This window comes from Mycteria americana, chromosome 3, assembly GCF_035582795.1.
Source record: "Mycteria americana isolate JAX WOST 10 ecotype Jacksonville Zoo and Gardens chromosome 3, USCA_MyAme_1.0, whole genome shotgun sequence".
Lineage (NCBI taxonomy): Eukaryota > Metazoa > Chordata > Aves > Ciconiiformes > Ciconiidae > Mycteria > Mycteria americana.
Genome location: NC_134367.1, coordinates 66763524 through 66783448, shown reverse-complemented (window position 1 = coordinate 66783448; position 19925 = coordinate 66763524). Strand labels below are relative to the sequence as shown.

Here is a 19925-nt window from a genome sequence, read left to right as displayed (position 1 = left end):
GGGCCTGAATCACACCTTTTATGTCACATTTATGATATAAATTATACTTCATTAGAGTCGGCTAAGGCCTTATGCAAGTATATTTATAGAAAATATCCATATGCAGTGTTATCAGTGATTTTTATGTAAATGACTATGCTAGTTGAAACCTTATTAGACTATGCCATTTGCATGCTGTGGAGTGGGTTCTTAACGTGGTTCTGGCATCATTTGTAACTACAGCAGATATGGTCCTAGCCACTGTACATCAGGATTACATTCCCCAGAAGGGCAGACTGCCCTGGAAGCAAATAAGTAGGGAATAAAAATAGTCCATATTTCTGGATCCAAAGCAATGAATCCAGATTCTTTCTGCATTGTCTTTTATGTAAACAAATCCAAACCAGAATTTCAATAATTGGTTAAAAAAAAAATCCATCGATCTTTCTCCAGGCAAAATTCTGATTATCTGCGTTGATTCTGTAAGAAACAGCCCAAAAGCTTTCCTTGATTTCACTGCCTAATAAACTAGTGCAAATGTCGGTGTCAGTTAAAAAGTTAAGGAAGGAAAATTGAGGAATTGGGAGGGATTCTACAGAAAGTGATGGATTTCTCTTAAAAATGAAAATCCCAAAGACCATGAATTTGATATGAGGATTCCTAGTTAGAAGGAGGCATTTTAAAGGGTGATTTTTTAATTAAATCAAAAAGAATTTCACTAAAGAGCTTTTGACTACTCCCACTAAATATCTTCTTCCAAAGCAAAAGCTGTGCTGCAGTATCATGAATCAAGACATGCGTGTATGTCCCCTTTTCCAGGCTTGCTTTGATCTGAAACTCTGCTCTACATCCATCTTTACAAATGCAAATTCTTAGTTCCCTAATTTTTTCAAGGCCACTGTGTAATTTGCTCTGTACATTTAGAATCATGGCTAATGTTGGAGCAGATGAAAGCAAGAAAATCTCCAAAGAGGAATGCAAACACGTATAATCCTTCAAAGGGAAGCCTTATGCTACTCTGAAACAGTATCTTTCTGGAACCGCTTATTATGCGTCTTTCTTACATGACCGTGTTCTCTCCCATTTAACAACAGGAGGAAACAATTCAGCGGGCACGGGAGGAAGATGAGAAGAGGAAAGAAATAACTAATCATTTCCAGGGCACGCTGAGTGAAATCCAGGCTCAGATCGAGCAGCAAAGCGAGAGGAACATGAAGCTCTGCCAGGAGAACACGGAGCTGGCAGAGAAGCTGAAAAGCATCATTGACCAGTACGAGCTGCGGGAAGAGGTGAGAGCAACGCCCCGGCTGCCGCGGGGACAGGCAGCAAACCCGGCTTCCCCGGGGGAAAGCAGAAAGCATTGCCAGCCTGTCCTCCCCGCTGGCTGTCGCTTGGGTGTCTCGTGGAGGTAACGAGGGTAGCCGCACCACACTGTGCCATCCGAGCAGGGCTACGCATGCAGCAAGCCCACCAGACTCCGCGTGGCAAACTCTGCGGGCAAGGAGTTGTACGGGCCAGCACCCTGCCCGCGGCACCCAGGGCAGCCTTGCCGCCGTGGGGAGCGGGGCCGAGGTGCCCCAGCAGCAAGGTGTGCCAGCTGCCTGCTAAGCTGCCCTCCGGCCCCCTCACAGCTCCCCCAAATCTCTGGGGAGCCCCCCAGCACCCCTGGCCTGCTTCCCCCTCCAAGTCCCCACCAAGCACCTCCCAGCTCCCATCTTTTTGGACAGCCTGCTCTGTTGGTGATGCCAAATACACTTTTGTCCCCTCCAGACACAGGGTGCTGAGAAGGGCCCTGATGTAAATGCTTTGGCCTTTCCCCAGAAGCAGAAAATTAAGAAGACAGATAAAGGAGGCCCTTTGCATTGGAATAGATTCTTCTTTGCAGGCACAACGCTCACCATAAGATCTAGCAGATAATAGGCAGATGGGAAATTATTCTTTCTGTAAACATTAGAGTTGGTCAGAAAATTTTGATACAAAAAACCCTCTGCAGTAAAATGCCAAACTACCTTTTTTTTTATGACAAACACTAACAAATACCACAATGGGTCTTTTTATTGTTTCTAAATACGTTTATTGTGAGCCTCGGTGCAACCAGACAACATTATCATACTGAATAAAACATAAGTAATCTGTCCTTACAATCTGGAATGCCTGATTCGATACATGCATTTCCAAATCTGTTGCATCATGTATGAAGTCTTAAGCTGAATGAAGGAAATGTATGTTCCTGTCTTGTGGTTTCTGTGAGAAGAAAATGTAAAGCAGAGGGATGCGCTCAGAATATTTGCTCCTGTGCATTTTATCTAAATGAAGCAAGAGTGAAGAGGGCTATCAGCACCATTTACCTCCTGAAGGTCACCATGGAGCCAGACCTTTTACAGGCCAGAGGAGGTCTCTGGTTCATCTGGTCTGATCTCCTCCGCATCCCCGCTCATGTACTTTCACCCAGGCCCTCCAAGCCCACATTACGCATGTGAGGGCAGAGCAAAGGGGATGTACGGGGCTTGTATTTACAGGGAGGACGGTATGAGCTGTGCACATGCTCCCAGGTACTGCAGGTGCAATGTGTCTTTACACATTTATCCACACAGTGGCTGAGATCCACTGGCCACTTAACAGCTCCAAAAGAGTGTGTCCCCTGCATATTTATTATTGACGAGCAATTATTTGATCTTCAATTATATTGGATTATACGGATGACTTCATATGGAGACCACAGAACTGGCAAAGAAGCTGAGGCACTTTTTAATTTTTTTTTTTCTGTAATAAATCAAAGTAGATAATGTAAACAGGTTTCCCTTCCCATGCAAATTCTGGCACAGTTTTCTCTTATCAGCACTGTAGTTTTTTAGTAATTGCAATAGGTTGGGAGTCTTCCTGTTTTGCAATGGTTTTGTCTTACGAGTGTTCCAGTAGATAGCTGTACATGCATGAGCATGAAGGTCTGTGTACACAATTAAACCTGCGCATTCAGCAGAATTTATTTTCTTACAGCACCTTGATAAAATATTTAAGCACAGAGAACTTCAACAGAAACTGGTGGATGCCAAGTTGGAGCAGTCTCAGGAAATGATGAAGGAAGCCGAGGAGCGACATCAGAAAGAAAAGGAATACGTACCTATCCTTCTAATCTGTCTGTCTTTTATCTAACTTTAGGCCAAAATGAGCCCTGCATGCTATTTTACTAATATATTGGTTCTTCAGGTCCAAGCTGGGATACGGTAGCAGAGACGTTTTTATTGCTGCTGTCAGTGCTCAATGTAAAGGAAGAGCCCCTGAAAGGCTGCTTTCATTGGCATTTACAGTTTTTGAAGCAAACTGCAAGAGCGGTAGGTTAGAGCACAGAGTGCTCTCGCTAACTCACCGTTTCTACGCAGCCGATCATCGCGGCGTTGGGTCAGGTGATGCCATTAGTTTTCAAACAGCTCTGGTATTTGATACTCCATCTCCTCACATGATAAATGAGCACATTTAAACAATCAGAGAGGAGAACAAGAACATGGGATTACAGTGAGATGGCCGAAGGCCGGTATCCCCCCAGGCTCAGACCCTCCCCAGACGTCCTCCTGTGGGACCACGGGAGCTGCTTGCTGTGACGGAGCCTCCCCTGCCCTTTTGCAGAGGTTCCCCTCCCCACGTTGCCTTCCTGCCAGTGCCTCTGCCAGGCAGGAAGGGTCTGGGGCGGTTCAGCAGCCTCCTCTGCCTTCCTCCCTACCTGGCGGAGGGGACACCTCTAGCAGGGGGACAGTGAAGAGCAGGAGGGATGTCCCCCGCAGGCATAGCTGGGATGGGAGGAGGGCACTCCTCCCTGGTCTCACATATTTTGCCACTCGATCAGACCAAAATTAATTTTCTCAGGCTGCCTGGTATTTTCACAGCAATCCTGACATCTACAAAGGATGGGAGTTCGACACTGACATCTAGTCCCCCTTCTCAGTGGTGGCAGCAGCTGAGACTCCTCAGGGGCAGCGACAGGCTCTCATCGGCTGGAAGAAAGCTTTAGTTCTCACCAGTCCTCCAGCTAACTCAGAAGCAGCACGAGAGAGCTCTAAAGAGAGGATATTTATCCCCTCCCTGTATCTGGAAAGAGATAAATTAGCACAAGCATGGCCAAAGTATCATAAAATATGGATGAAAATGCAGGGCTCTAAGCCCTGTGGATAGAGCACAAGGGAAACACAGCAAACGGCTCTCACCAAAAATTGCCCATAAGGGTATTTATCCTCTTTCTCTGCACTGCCCTTGTGGCTGGGACACCCGCTGCCGCTCAGCTTCGCTCCCAGCTAAAGGCTGAGGGGGAAGAGGAGCTGGGGCTTCTCCATGTGCACGTCTGCATGTCACTGCATGACAATTTGTGGTCCAGCTGAGTCCTCCCTGTCACTGTGGGGCCAATATAAAGCCAAAACCCAACATTTCATTCATGACAGTTGATTCTTGGCAGATTCAAATCCCATGAAACATTTCCAAGAAATCCCTTACAATGACAAAGCAAATTTGGGCTTGTGTTACTGCAGTCACTGGGAGTTTTGCTACTGAGTACCAGATTTCAGACACTGGAAAAAAGAAAAAAAAGAAAAAGATGTGAAAGACAGGGCATTAGCTCTGTGGAAAAGCGACATATATAACCTTATATCAATGACCTTTCTTGCTGTGCCTCACAGAACATGAGTTTTGGGGCTGCTTGTTGCCTGTGACTGGCCCTGTTTCTAGCCAAACCTTCTTTGTGCATTTTATCCAGAACTCATATGCACAGCTTTGTTATTTTTATTTCTTTTAAAGCAGTGAAAGTCATCACCGTCTACATTTGGGAGTGGGAGATTTTCTTTGTGGCTTTGCTGTATGTATGACTAGCACCTATGAAATAACAGGTTAGAAAACAAGCTACAAAGCCTTTAAGTAGTGGGTGTATAATGATATGCACTGTGTACAAAGAATATTTTTCACACTGTCCAAACTAATGCTTAAAAACCCTGCCTTTGAGGTAGGCTGGTGATGTACGGCTAACATCACCTCAGAGAAAGGTACATTTTGCTGAAGAACTTAAGGGACTGGCCAAAAGCCATGCAATGAGTCAAGGCACGATTAGCATCTCATGATTCATCACAGGTAGCCCAGCACCCAGAGAGCTGGCCTACACTTGTCTCCCACCTCAATCATATTGCTGAGCGCTCGGTCCCACCCACCCAGCTATTGTGCTACTGTCTGTGGGAGTAATGGATATATATGTATGTGTGAAATCAAGGTGGTTTTGATGGAGTCCTCTCCTTTAGCTGTATCTCTCTCCAGCCCAGTAATGTGCAAAGTCAGAGCCTTACTGCATTTCAGCATCCTGTCATTTGAGGGAAGGGCTTTCAGAACTATAGACCAATTCTCTCCATACCATTTTTTTACATCCCTGTGCATGACTTTTGCTGCAGGATTTTGAAAATGTCTTCTTTTCTTTTTTTTAATTCTTTTATCTATTACTCCTTGAAGGCTCACTTTGATGTCTTCCTATGCAGTTCTTCCATGTAGAAATCTGTGTCCCTACACAAAACTTCGTTACCTCAGACAAGGAGAGACGTCCCCTCCTGCAGCCTCTGTACATCACATCTCAATAGGCAGCTCATCCCATTGCTTGCACAATTCACTCTACATGTGCAACTAAGAATGTGATTCCCTATATAAGGAGCAATGGTTCATACTGTGTGGCCTTCCTAAAGGGTCAACCTTACCTAAGAATGCAATTTTACTATCGTCTTATAACTGGTCAATGTTACTTGGACTTCCTCCCCATACCATACATTTTTAGCACTCGTAATACAAACTTTGATGTGCAATTAATTGCACTTTAAAGCCTCTGTAGCTTTCAAGTATATGACTGGAAGGTATTTGATCAGATTTCTACATAATTGGAATTTGCAGAGTCTGGCAGCAAAAAGGGAAGCTTAATTTTCACTAAGCCAGTCCCTAGATCCATGTCATTAAATGGAAATATATGTTCTTGGGGACTGGCTGTTTTAGTCCGGAGCATGATGTGACTGTCTCGGCCTCCAGCAGCTATCATAGCTCTAATAATACAGTGTAACATCACCACACTTCACTGAAGTGCTGCTTTGTAAACACCACATGCAATATTTATTAATTTCTTTATACTTCAGCCTCCTTGTTACCACTTCATATCCTATTAATAAATGTATCAGTTCTCCTGATTTGTTTTCTCCCAGCTTGGTGTTTGCAGATGACCTCAGGCTGCGTAAGAGCGCGTGTTAATTTGAGCAAGCCTCTCTGTGGCTCGCTTCCATTACAGAGGAGTTTATTAACTCTTGGATTTTTACTGGCTGCAGAAACTATGTGGGTCAATAAGAGAGAAGGATTCATTAACAGGCAAAAGAAGCAACTTCTCTTTGCCTTCTCTGTCCATCTCTTGTGCTGTGGCAGAAGGCATGGTGTGGGAGGTGGGACCTTTTCATTATCCCAAGAACAACAGGTACGAAGGTAACCCTAGCAGAGATTTAAGCAATACAGATAAAAGCCCAGTTTTTGGAAGTAATGACTGGCCTAGAGACTGGGTAGTTCTGAAGGTTTTCAAAGCACTTTTCATTAAATCATTCAAACCAGACAACTTACAGTTCCTAAAAAAAAAAAAACAAAACCCAAACAAGTAGATATCAAAGAAATGTGAAACTTAAAAATCCAGATTCCATCCAAACTTAAAAAAAAATTTAATTATTTTTCTGTGTGTAAAACATACCCTCTCCCAGGAAAACAAATGCATGAACTGAGGGTCACTTAACCTAGGCCTACTCATGCCATCTCTTTTTACTGGCTATGACACAACCTATTTCAAATTTTAGTCAGCAAGATCTAAACTCAAGAATTTGACTTATTTCCATTGGGTTCAATGGAAAACATCAAATTAAATTCTAAAAATAAATATTAAGAGGCAGGTATAAAACAAACAGAACAGGGTATTTCTTCATACAATGTATACTTGAGCTGTAAAATATTCTTGTCTAGGAAATTGTAGATGGTAAAAATTCAGTGGGTCCAAATCAAATGGCCAAACTGATGGAAGAAATATTTTTCTAGAGCTTATATGCATATATATATATATACACACATGGGCAACAAGTCTAATTCAGATAGTCTTTGTGCCACAAATAGCTAGAGACAGGCAGGGAATTCATTATGTTGTTCAGTCAGCATTTGTAGGGTACATCCTCAGCTCTTTTGCCAGGTGGTATTCAAGTAGTTTACATGTGTTATTTCCAACAAAATGGTTAGAATAAAAGTTTTTACTAGGGATCAAATACATTTTCTGCATGTGGTTTTACTCACCTTTCACTTCCCATATGAGAGTACGATCTGTTGACTTACAGAGTACTTTTATTTTCAATATATTTTCAGAGCCCAACTGTGCTATTTTAAACCGTACAATTTAATCCAACAGAAGAAAGTCCTGTGGTAAACTAACTTGTTTATATCTCATTTCTCAAGCTATCATTAGCATTCTTTTTCTAAAATACATTTGGCCTAACCAGTAAAAAGCTTTATAAATGTTTGGTAGGCGATAGGCACATTTCTTTAACACTTCAGTAAATGTTTCCTGCTTTCAGATTAAACCAATCGCTAGAATATTACTACGCACTTCCGAAGTGCTGACTCAGAACTGCAGCCTGGAAAAGTCTCTGTACCCCTCATTCCTCCAATTCACTCAGCCTCGACCAAGCCTCCCATCTGCAGCCTGCACGTCAGAATGTCATTTTGCTGAATACCTTGAAGTAGGGAATCACATCTCCCCAGGAGCAGCCAGGAATGAAACTGCAGTCAAGCTCTTCCTGGGCTGCCTCCTTGATCTAAAAGCGAGGCATTTATCACCCCGAGCTGGGATTCTCCGCTGATGGCATGTCACTGCAAATGGAGCCCAAAGATAACAGACCCCAGTAAATGTATGACATTTACTATGCATTCCCTTTCTGAAAGCTTGCAGATTTTTTGAGGCACATCTGACTGTGACCATGCCTGTATGCTAAGTCCTAATCATTAATGCAAAAAGGAGTTTGCCATTCACTGGAGAGCAGGAATTTGGCCCGAGCTGTGCTGAAATGAAACTGCCAGAAAGTATCATAACCATTCCCTAGAAATCTGGTGAAGAGATGGTGAAAAAACACACTTTTTAGAGCCTGCTGTACTGCACACTTCATTCCAAGTAGGTTTTGAACTGCTATTCAAAAATGCCTTTGCAAACCAAATGCCCTGTCCCACATCTCTGGATAGCACTAAATACTCAGTCTTGCCTAACTCCTCTAACTACACTCGTCTGAAAGTTAGATGACTCCTTATCAAGGTAACAGTGGCAGAAGCATAGGTAGCTGGAGGATGAGGATTTCCAGCTGATAAACTGGGGACCTAACAATTTTCTCTCTGTTGGGGACCTAACAATTTTCTCTCTGTTGCCCAAAACACAGCTCCTGAACCAAGCTGCAGAATGGAAGCTCCAGGCCAAAATGTTAAAGGAGCAAGAGACTGTCCTGCAGGCACAGGTGACGTAGGAGAGGTGATTGCATGGTGTGCCTTTGTTTCCCAGTTTTTAACCCATGAGGCACATTCCAGGTAAAGTATCCAAACTACTTTCTATGTATTCCTTCTAGCCTCATTCTACATCCCACAGACTATTGCAAAGGAAACAGGTTATTTTCAAGCCAACTGTAAGGTAATGCCCATACTCAAATCATCCTGTGGCATGCGAGTTGTTTAGTCTGGAGAAGAGAAGGCTCGGGGGAAACCTTATTGCAGCCTTTCAATATTTAAAGGGGGCTTATAATAAAGATGGAGAGAGACTTTTTACCAGGGCCTGTAGCGATAGGACAAGGGGTAACGGTTTTAAACTAAAAGACGGTAGATGTAGATTGGATATAAGGAAGAAATTCTTTACTATGAGGGTGGTGAGACACTGGAACAGGTTGCCCAGAGAAGTTGTGGATGCCCCATCCCTGGAAGTGTTCAAGGTCAGATTGGACAGGGCTTTGAGCAACCTGATCTAGTGGAAGATGCCCCTGCCCAAGGCAGGGGGGTTGGACTAAACGATCTTTAAAGGCCCCTTCCAACCCAAACCATTCTATGGTTCTATGATTTATGAGTGTTTACAATACTCAACCATGCAACAAGGTGGGTGTCTTGGCTTGATTATTCACCATAACTACTCTTCAGGCAGGTTTCTAATCCAGCAAAGCACTGGAGTACATGCATGTCATGAAACATGTTTACCAAACTGGAGCTGATGTGCTCATTGTGCTTTTCTGGACTGGGGTGTGAAGGCAGAGTTTTCATTTACTTCAGCAGGAATTCTGACTACTAAGGGCTTATACAAAGGGGCCTCTAGGATTTCAATATTCAGTTAGAATTTGAAACATTCTATAAAATTAAATTACTTGCCAAAATTACACTAAGAGTCAGGCTGGAGTGAAAGGCAGTAAAAACAAGAACCAGGCAGGATATACTACACTTTGAGAGCAACGCAATGATCGACCTTGAATACAAGTGGGAACACTAGATGACATGCCGGACTTTCACATCAAAAAGAGACAGCATCAGTAGATTTTCCTAGACTTACAGAAAGTCACACAGATTTATCTTCTTTGACCTGTCACGAGAATGGTCCCCCCCAGCAGAGCTTGCCGGGGGACAGTCCTGCAGCCCCTCTGCAGCTGCCCAGCTCCTCACCCATCAGCAGCGCTTTGCATCACTCCTTGCTCACGGTTCTGGTAAGTTGTTCCAGCTCTGCCCTTGCAGATGGTCTAATTCCTACCTGTCGAACAGTCAAGAAAGGCTAGTGTTAAACTGATAACCTGCAAACATGTTAAAGGGGTTTGGTCCTTTACATGTTTTTTCAAAGGCTAAGATAAGCAGGTAGCGCACCAAAGAATATCACAGAAACTGCTGCTGACACCAGTTTGGCAGGTTCTGCAATCAAACCTCAAAGGCCTCCAGCTGAGTCCATCCGGACTGCAAACCTGCTCCCAATTTTCTCAGAGTGGTTTTAATTAAACTTTTATGTTCAACCAGAAAGAGTTTTGTATGCAGGCAGACCTCTGCAGCCAGTTTAATGAAACTGAAGGTATTGATAAAAGCCAGAATATATTAAGCATATATTTGAAATGGTAAAATTGTTTTTAGAAAAATCCAGTCAAACAAGTCTGCAAAGGCATTGATAATAAATGTGCCCCTTGCAGACTTGCGTAGATGAAAATTAAGTGATTCACTTGCTGAAATGCATGCAGTTAGGTGTTCTGCTCAAGTGTGAAAGCTCTTGTCATTTACACAGCAGCCTCCATTTGCAATTACTGGGAATAACATTATTATTATTATTATTATTATTATTATTATTATTATTACTATTACTATTATTATTATTATTTCCAGTATGGTAGCACTGAAGGGCCTCCCTCATGGACCAGGTGCTATTGTGCAAGGTGCTGTGCAAGCACAGAACAGAAAAAGCATAAAGAGCTCCTTGATAGATATCTAACAAATAGATATTAACAGAGGAACAACTGCAGGAAATTAGGAGAAGACACTGGCCAACAAGATAAGGAGAAACCATAATATAGCCCTCACTGCCTGCTATAGCGAGTGTTTTAGAGGAGGTGATGAATACCCACTGCTTCCTTGAGCTGGAAGGAACCAGGGGACATCAGCTCCGTGCCAGCCTGTCTCTGGGCAGCACGGTGCACCCGAGCCAGCCAAATCTGGCCCTCCAAATAGTGACGGGGTCTGGCAGCAGCTCAGGGAATACACCCAAACTGCAGCGGTGCTTGCCAGGACGCTGCACGCCCTCCCCAGACACGTTGCTTAGGCGGACTTTTTTAGCTTCATGATTTGAAACAAAGCAAGAAGATAAAAGTCAGCCGAGGCCTTTAATTTTTAGTAGCCAGCGTAGTGCAACCGCTGGGCTATGGCAACTGAGAAGAACCTAACAGGGCCAAAGAAAGGGGCGTCCTCGCTGTAGCACCCTCACAGCACGGCGATGCCGAGATGCCCCTTCCCGAAGCCTTGCGCTTACGAGTTCTCACCTGGCAGCCTCCGCTCTCCCTGCCCACGCTGTCAGGGCAGCTGGCTGGGCGGTGGGCAGCAGCGAGGGGTCCCCGTCTCCCTAACTGAGGAGCACGAGTGCACGCTCCTAGTGAGAGACAGCTCTCACAGCCTGTTCCCAGCCACTATGAACACATGCGTTTATTATTCAAATTTAAATTGCAGAAGCTCTTCTTGGTGCTGTGGTACTGCCTAGGGCCCCAGCTGAGATCAGAGCTTGCCCTGTTCAAACCTGAAAGGTTTTTAATGTAATTAAACAATAGGTGAAAGATGGGAGGGAAAAGCAGAGACAGAGAATTGAGGTGAGCTTTTTTAAGACAACGGCTCTGGGCTAGGAGCCCTGGTTTGCTGGCTCCCACTCCTGCTCCCTCACCTGGCTTTGGGATGCTCGGGCATTTCTCCTTAGAGCCAGGACATCGACTCCAAATGTCCCACTTGGTATCAGTGTCTGACTTACGCTGCGGCACTCGGGCTGCTAAAACAAATCCCTCTGCGTTTCTGTTTGTGCATAGGTGACAGCTCTGGCTACAGCCTAGTATAAACGCACACATGGAAGCTTCATGTCAGCTAGCTCCAATATTGGCACCAGAGAGCTCTGCACGGATTAACCTCCCTGCCTTCACCCAGCTCGGCGGGAAGGGCTGCAGCCAGTGCCGTATTCATGGCCACCAAGACCCTAACTACCTCGTTTAAACTGAGCTCAGGCCCATCCACAGTGCGCTGCTATTATGGCCATGACATTTTCTAAGGGGCATCATCATCATAACAACTAACCAGAATTAACATGAATCATAACAGAACTGTATTAAACCCACCCCACTATTAGCCACATTTTACAAATCTTCTTTTCCTCGGTAACTGAAGAGCAGTGTCAGGGGAGGGTGTGTGTTGGCTGGTACCACACAAAATAAAAGCTCCTAGCTAACCATTTAGGCAGCTCCCCGCCGGTGCGGAGAGGCCAGCCAGCCTCCACCAGACGCCTGAATACCGCAGGCTGCTCTTGAACCTCCCATTGCCCTGCGCCCACCCCGCCTCAGCCGCTGCGTGCTATGCCCATCGCCCTCGTTCTAAGGAGAGCTGTCAGGCTGGACAGGTGAAACGTCTGATCACCTAAACACTGCTGGGGCTGCTCTGGCACCAGAAGGGGGTAACTGAGTTGGGGCTGGTCGTCTTTTCCAAAGAGCAGATAACAATGCTTTATCTACATAGCATCCTGCATGATTTTGGAGCTTTGAAAGTGCTTTTCCCACTCAGAAAAACAGAAAAAGTAGAAACCAAGAGAATCTTACAGAAAAACTCAGATCTTTAGAACTTTTTTTTTTTTTTTCAAAAACATCCATATATAAAAATATGTCTTACTGACAAAATACAGCCACAGATGAACTTTCATGTGGCTACCAGGTGTAAACTGACAGCAAATAATGGAGCCCTAATCTTAAATGTTGGCACATGGCAACAGAAGTGAAGTGAAGCTGGCGGAAGAGGCTGGCAGGGCATTATTTTCTCTGGCCTTGCCTGCAGCTGCAGTCCACACACAGGCTACAAAACAGAGCTGCCAAGGTGCCCTCTCAGCTCACTCAAGCCACAGTGCAGGGATGCAGCTCGAAGGAATTCAGTGCAGGATCACGGCGGTGTGAAGCGAAGGGGGGGCTTTGCTCAGTGGTGCCAGGTAACATGGAAGGCAGCAGCCACGGTCCTCTTCAACGGTGGAGTCCAGTGAAGCACATCAGGTGCTGCCCGGTGCAGCTCCCGGCCACAGCCTGAGCCACCGAGTGCGGACTGGAAAGATGGAAGCGGGAAAACTGCGGCTGCAGCGTGATGTGGGGATGGCTCTCCCCCAGATCACTTGGGCATCAGAAGCAGCGTAGCCAGGGTAGGACCCAGCTCCCAGCCTGGCTTGTTGGGTAATCAAGAAGGCAGGTACACAGCTAGGCAGCCAGGCTGTACTGAGCTCCTCCGCTAAAGCACGCCAGAGCTCACGCCCTCAGGTTAAAGTTGGAGTTTGGCGATGTCTGCATGGCGAAGCAAGGCTTAGAGCTCAGGCACAGCTCTGACCATGCTGGCTCTCACCTTGAGTTAGTCCCACTGCCTGGTCCTGCACAGCATCAGTGGTCGGACCAGCTCAGGTTAGTGCCTGCCGACGGAGATGGCCCGGGGATCACATTATTGTTTTCCATTCTGTAGGTGTCAGCCACAATGGGATACAGAAAAGTATACAGGGCTTGTGAAGAAAGGCTGGGACTGGAAATCTCTGTAGGCTTTAATGCTGTCCTCTGGAAGTCTCCACGGAGTTACCTAGGGAAATGTTTTCAGGACTCTCCACTTCCAGGGAATTCTTTTGCTTCTGGGCACCCTGTGTAGAGACACCATAGCTGCAACATTCCGGAGAATACCACACCCATAATTCCCAGGTCTTTTTAAAATCACTGGCCTGGGTCTTTCTATTCTTCCTCAGTTTACCTTTCTGCAGCAGAGGCATCATAAGAGTTTGCAACCTTAAAAACATGCAGAGAGTTTCAGTTCCCTGATGTTTGTACTTCATGGTTTCCAAACAGAAGCTAATTTCCATGTCCAAACACAATACTTATTTTATTATCTTCTACCAAAGTAGAAGTTCACCATCCTGGAGACTGAAATTACTGTGGTTATTTTTTTCCCTGTTAATGCAGATCACTCTCTACTCTGAAAGGTTTGAAGAATTTCAGAAAACATTGACCAAAAGCAATGAAGTGTTTGCCACTTTCAAACAGGAGATGGAGAAAGTGAGTAACAGCTCATACCTGAACTCTGTGCTTGAGACCCTCCTTTTAGATTGTGGTATTTCTCACTGCAATAATTTTATCTGGGATGGGGACATTGCTGACATTTTGGAGAACAATCTCATCAACACCCAAATAAGGTCTGGGGCACACTCAGCCACAACTGACAGCAGCTTAGACTTCAGCGCTGCAAGCTGAACACTTCACTCTCCCTTTCAGCTAAAACTGAAATGGCCTTGAAGAACAAACATTTTACCTAAAACCTAATGTGGTGGTTGGGTACAGACCCCTCAGAGATACCAAAGGGGGAGTCTGGAGCTGCATTTGTCAGCCCATGTCTCCAGGAGTGCCCAGAGCCTCCTGGATGACTGACACTGGTACAAAAAGGTTGGCACAGGCTACATGTCTTCCCACTTGAGTGGGTGGGCAGAGCTCACCAACACCTTCCCACCATTAAGCCCAAGTGACTGTTTCCTTGCAGCTGGTGTACTTATTTCCTGTAATGAATGGGAATCAAAAAACAAACACACCCACTTTCATAATAAATGATGTTCTGCTCTGCCACCAGGGCCCAAAATCCTGGTGCTCTGATCCAGGCAACCTCTAATGATCTTCGCAGAGTTCAGCCTGCAGAAAACCAAAGGGAAAGATGGTGCTATATAGCTAGCAGTGTATGTTGGAGGTAGTATAGAGGTGACTAATCCAGAGGGAATTTCCTTGACAGCGCTGGCTCAGAAGATACAAGCCCTTCTTTAACTTCCCAGCGATACAACACTGCAGTCTTTGTAAAGAGGCAAACAGAATAATGGCACCTTTTCTTTGCCTTTTGTTTTTGTGATAGTTTGTACTCTGGGATTTGGCTACACGTTTACACACATAATCAACTGGTCCTACTTTAGGACTACAGACTGGAGGCTGAAAGTTATATGGCAGCTACGTAAAACTAAATCCATCCCTTAACATAAATTATAACTTAGCATAGCCATTACAGCTGCTGGTAGCAGCGTTATGAGTACAGCCAAAGACCTAAATAAAAGGGCTGCCCTAATTTTATCTGCAGTGTGGAATTCCTGTTGTGATTCAGCTTTTCCTCCTGCTTCTATAGATGACAAAGAAAATGAAGAAGTTGGAAAAGGATACTGCTACATGGAAATCCAGGTTTGAGAACTGTAATAGAGCGTTACTGGACATGATTGAAGAGGTGAGTGGTCTTTTTCTTCTCAGGATGCACCTCTTCCCCCACATAATGCCTTAACTAGGAGGTGAGATGACCTGAAACAGCCAAAAGTCAATGAAAAATTTGTTCTTGAATCTAAGGGTCTTTTTTTCAAGCTACCTTGATAATTAGATTTCCTTAAAAAAAGACAAAAATCCCAACTGCTAGGGCTTTTAGATTGTGCAGAGACATTCATTACGTCCACGAGAAACTGAATTATGTAACTGAATTTTAAGTGCTCTAAAAATGTGTGATTGTTAATGCTCTCACATAGAAGCAAATTGGCATTAGTTCACTTCACGCTACTTTCTTTCTGCAGAAGAGCATCCACCCAGGGAATTAATGTGTTCTAGCTAATGAACTCTAAATTCACACCTTTCGTTAACTTCCTGTGTAGACGAACTCTAAGAGCCAAAAGCAAGTACCGTGGCTCACCATAGTTTTAAACATGCTGTCACAGGAGCATTGCAGAGGAAATTCATAAGCATGTTGGAACTCATTCAAATAAGATAAGAGGCTGCCTGAAGTTTCACCCCAAACTTACACTGAACTTGGACCAGGTCTTTCTGGTTAGCTTTGTAGCTCTGTGCTATTGCTATTTCTACAGGTTTCTGTAGCTCTTGTTTCCTCACTGGGTGTAGAAGCAAGAAAATGTTTCAGCTCAGGCTGCTCTCACAGAACCTAGAAGCCAAATAAACAAAAAATATAATACAGCTTGTTTTCCCCCAAATTCACACTCACGCCCACCAGAAGTCCAGGTAGGCCTTTGGATGCTTATCTATACGGACATCCACTATGTTTTTCCATCTCTACAGATCGTCAACAGGTATTTCTGCAAATATTTTTGAGTGAAGTTGACCTGAATCTGTATGGAGAATGCTAATACACTTCAGTAACAGGGGTGAATTTCCTCTTGAAGCTTCAGTACAACAGACCATAGTTATTGTAGAGCAGATGGTGAAAGCCAGCTACTGGCAGAGTCCTGTGAGGGCTGCCTAGCTCTCAAATTGTTTCCTAATTGCCAGTTCCACCAGTGAATTGCATGCACACAAAGTCAGTCCACACCTTTGTCTGATGTCTTTGACCACAGAAAGCCATGAGGTCCAAGGAATATGAGTGCTTCGTGCTGAAAATCCAGAGGCTAGAGAACCTTTGCCGGGCTCTGCAGGAAGAGAGGAATGAATTGTACAAAAAAATAAAGCAAGCACAGTTCCCTGAAGAGGTGAATGGAAATGACATCTTAGAAGAAGAAGACAACGCTGATATGAGCCCTTCCTCCTCTGATCAGGCCGAGCTGCTCACTACTGATGAGAGCATGCTGAAGGAGCTGGCTGAAGCTTTCAGGGTGTCCCACAAGGCAGAGGAGTCCCTCCCAAGCAACAGCAGCAATCCAGAGACCTGTGGCACTCAACCATGTAATGCTGTCCTGGTGCCAGAGCTCCCTCCTCCGCTCACCCCACAGTCAGAGGCTGGGAATCACTGTGAGCAGCCCAGCAGGAGCACACCAACACCCACTGAACACATGCCAGCATCTACTGGGAGCCCGCCAGCTCCCACTGAAAATATGACAACGCCCACCGAGAACGTGCCAAAGCCCACCAAAAGTATGCCCGCGCTCCCAGAAAGGGTGCCAACACCCACAGAAAGTGAGCCAAAACCCCTTGAAAGCATGCCAGCAACCACCGAAAACGTGCCAACACCCACACAACACATGCCCACTCTCCTTGGGAATATGCCGGTACCCACGAAAAGTGCACCAAAAGCTGCAGAACATGTGGATGACCCAGCAGAGCAGTCTGTCCAAGGTCAGTCTGCAGAGCAAACAGGGGACACAGACATGGAAGCAGTGGATTGAAGACACTGGTGTGTCCAGGCTTGTCTTCTACAAACCACAGCTCTACTTTGTCCTCTAAATTGATACCTTTTTTTTTTTTTAAAGAAACAAAAAGTGGGTGCTAAAACGCACTCACATATCTGTAGGCAAATATAATGTACTTCTCTTTGCTACCACTATCCAGTAATAATGGGTCTGCAAATTTTGCTGTCCTTCATCTGCTTGAAGCATAATATTTTCTTAATGACAGGAAAATACAACAAAATTACAGGATCTTTTTTCCCAGACATAATGAGTCATCTCATTCGGCAAAATAACTTTAAAGTGTTGAAGTTTCATGTTTCAAATATCATTGCAATTCACATACATATATTTAAAGACTCATAATTAGTTTTATGTATTTGTTATGACGTGGCATAAAAGATGGCCTACTTGGACACGTAGTGATTTTAATAAATGAGGTGAAAGGAATCTGTAATTATAAAGTAAAATAGTGAAACCATCGATGTGGTCAGCCATATCCAAGGAGAGGTGCAACAACAAAAGGTGAATTGTACAAAGTGTATAAGTAAACTACCACGCAGCACTATGTGGTCTGAATACCCACCAGCTCTTAGCCTTACCTTGAATTCGTCTTTTCTGCTTAGTGCTCTAAAAGAGGTTTTGTTTTCAACAGAACTACAGGGGAGGGAGAATATATTTTCTAGATTCCTCATTAAATGACTGAAAACAACAGGAATTTCCAAACTGATGGTGATTCCCAAGGTAAGGGTCACAACCCCCTTTCTGCATCCAACAGAAACCTGCTAGTTTGTCATACTCTTTGGGATCGTGAGCCCAGCAGAGGGGCTCATGGCTGTTGCCAGCTCACAAATGAGAACAGAAGTTCAGAAGTTGGTTGCAGATGCTGGCTTCTAGGCCAGGAGCAGAAAGCAGAGTGGAGCTGCACTAGAAGGTACCAGGATGTATTCCAGAAGAGGCACCTGAGATCATGCTTCCAGATCGTCCCGTCTCTCCCAGTCACAGCCACATGAACCTCTTCACCAGAGCTTCCTCCTGGCCCTGCTGCATGTGCTGATGCTCCCCGGAGAAGGGCAAGCGCACCTGCCTGTCACCCCGGTCACTGGAGTGGAGCACAAGGAAATAGCCCAGAAGCAAACCAGGAAAGCAGGAATCCCTCTCACAGACACCTTCAGGGACTGGCTACCTTCTCATCCCCTCTCTTGCCTAACTGGCTCTTCCTGTCTGCCTGCGAACGCACCTCTGCTTAAAAACGTAGCCACCTTGTCAGAAACTGGTTGATTCTGGCACCAAGAACAAAGATGAAGAAGGAGGGGGGCAATAGAGGGTACCTACCCAGAGAGCTGTGCGGTCTCAAGCAAGGAGACTAAGAAGGCTTTTTTGAAGAAGGTTGAAAAAAATTCTGTTGGCACATTTCTTGTTTCTCATCCCCTTCCTCTGAATTCAGTCTAGGCCTTTTGGAATCTGAGCTAGATAGCTTAAGAATTTGAAAAGGGCAATTAAACAAGATGTCCAGAGTCTGGAAAGGGAAATGTTACTATCAAACAAACCCATGTTTATAGACAAATCCCAAGAAGCCGCTGAAGACAAAGTGACTCATTCAAGCCGAAGTTGAAATACAGGTGAACCAAGAGAAAAGATGCCATCATTGGCAGACCATGGGAGACTGTGGTCACAGAGTCCTTCTGGCACGTCACGCTCCAAAAGCAGGGTTTGACTCTTTGCTTGCTGCCAATGTGGTCTGCACCCTGGCTGCATATGTCTGTGTCTGCACTGCTTGGTCCAGCCTTTTTGAGAGCTAACCGTTGGAGTATACAGAATGTGATTTGCAAAAGTTTGTTTGGATATGGCCTTACAAGTAGCTATTATGGCTACAGTTTTAAAATGTGGATGCCTTATGTTAGATACCAAGACCGATGGGATTTATTTCATGTCTTTAATCAGCTGAAAATAGACCATTCAAGTCTTTGTTACCTCAAGCTCCTTTTGTAAGCAGTGGAGAAGAACAGGCATCTTTTGAGGACAAGACTCATGGTAAGACTGGCATCCAAGATGGAAGAAATTACTTTCTCTCTGAAGATGCCATTTCTCTTCACTGATTCTAGAGCCAGCCTAAGACAACTAGCTTAAATTTAAAATGTCTATTATTAGGCATCTAAATTAGGCAAGATGAATCCCATCAAACATTCAGATTCAAAGCCCTAAGTGAATGGCCATCTCTAAAAACCAAGCCACTTATGTGTCCGTGAAAATGTTAACGTATAACAAATCCTTATCCTAAGATAAAAAGTTATACTCACCTGATTTACTTATTTTAGTTTACATTTACTTGAGTCTGTAGAAATCTAGTTTCCATTACAAGTACAAGTTTTGTTTGTTGTTAGGGTGACTTTTAAAATTAATGCAATTTATATACACATTAATGGTTTTTTTCCTTTGTTGGTCTTGTTTGATTCTGTTGCCATTTTAGTAATTACCTGCATGAAACCAACTTCTTTTTCTTCAAGTACGCCCTTAGAATGCCTTTAATTGTTGAAGTTTTCTTATACATTCAAATATTCAATTACATAATAATGATCAACATGGCCTTGCAACGTTAACTTGGTTCCATTTTGCATAATCACTATGGTCGCATCTTTAATTATATAGTTGTTGCCTCATACCTTCCAACTTCAGCAAGCAGGGAGACAAGGATCCTACAGATAAAAACTTCCTACATAGTCATGATTGATTCTCACAGCATCATCCTTCATGAATAATTACACAACCTTCTGGGAAAATCACTCCCACTCTATTCCGCCTTCCTTATTTTTGTCCTTTTAATTCTTGCATCTAAAACTGCACTCACATACTTGCAATTCCTATTACTCTGTGAGTTTCTACCCACGTACCTGTTGCTTCTCTTCTTCCATACCATCTACCAACTGCATTTTATCCCAGTAGTTTCCTCCTTGTTCTCAATGCCTACGTACAACACTGAAAGCACAGGAGAGCCACCCTCCTGACTTTTAGTTCCAGGATTTGGGCTCACATGTTTGCA

The 19925-nt window shown here is 44.4% G+C and overlaps 1 protein-coding gene across 1 annotated transcript in view; it reads left to right on the top strand.

Annotated features, from left to right (window-relative positions):
- TXLNB (taxilin beta) overlaps nt 1-17206 on the top strand; it is a 35192-nt gene extending 17986 nt beyond the window's left edge. The window contains exons 5-10 of the mRNA XM_075498849.1: nt 1074-1268; nt 2977-3096; nt 8433-8507; nt 13725-13817; nt 14920-15015; nt 16121-17206. Of these exons, the coding sequence (XP_075354964.1) occupies nt 1074-1268; nt 2977-3096; nt 8433-8507; nt 13725-13817; nt 14920-15015; nt 16121-16885 (1344 nt within the window). The 3' untranslated portion in view covers nt 16886-17206. The remainder of the gene's footprint in view (nt 1-1073; nt 1269-2976; nt 3097-8432; nt 8508-13724; nt 13818-14919; nt 15016-16120) is intronic.
- Nucleotides 17207-19925: the final 2719 nt, after the last annotated feature.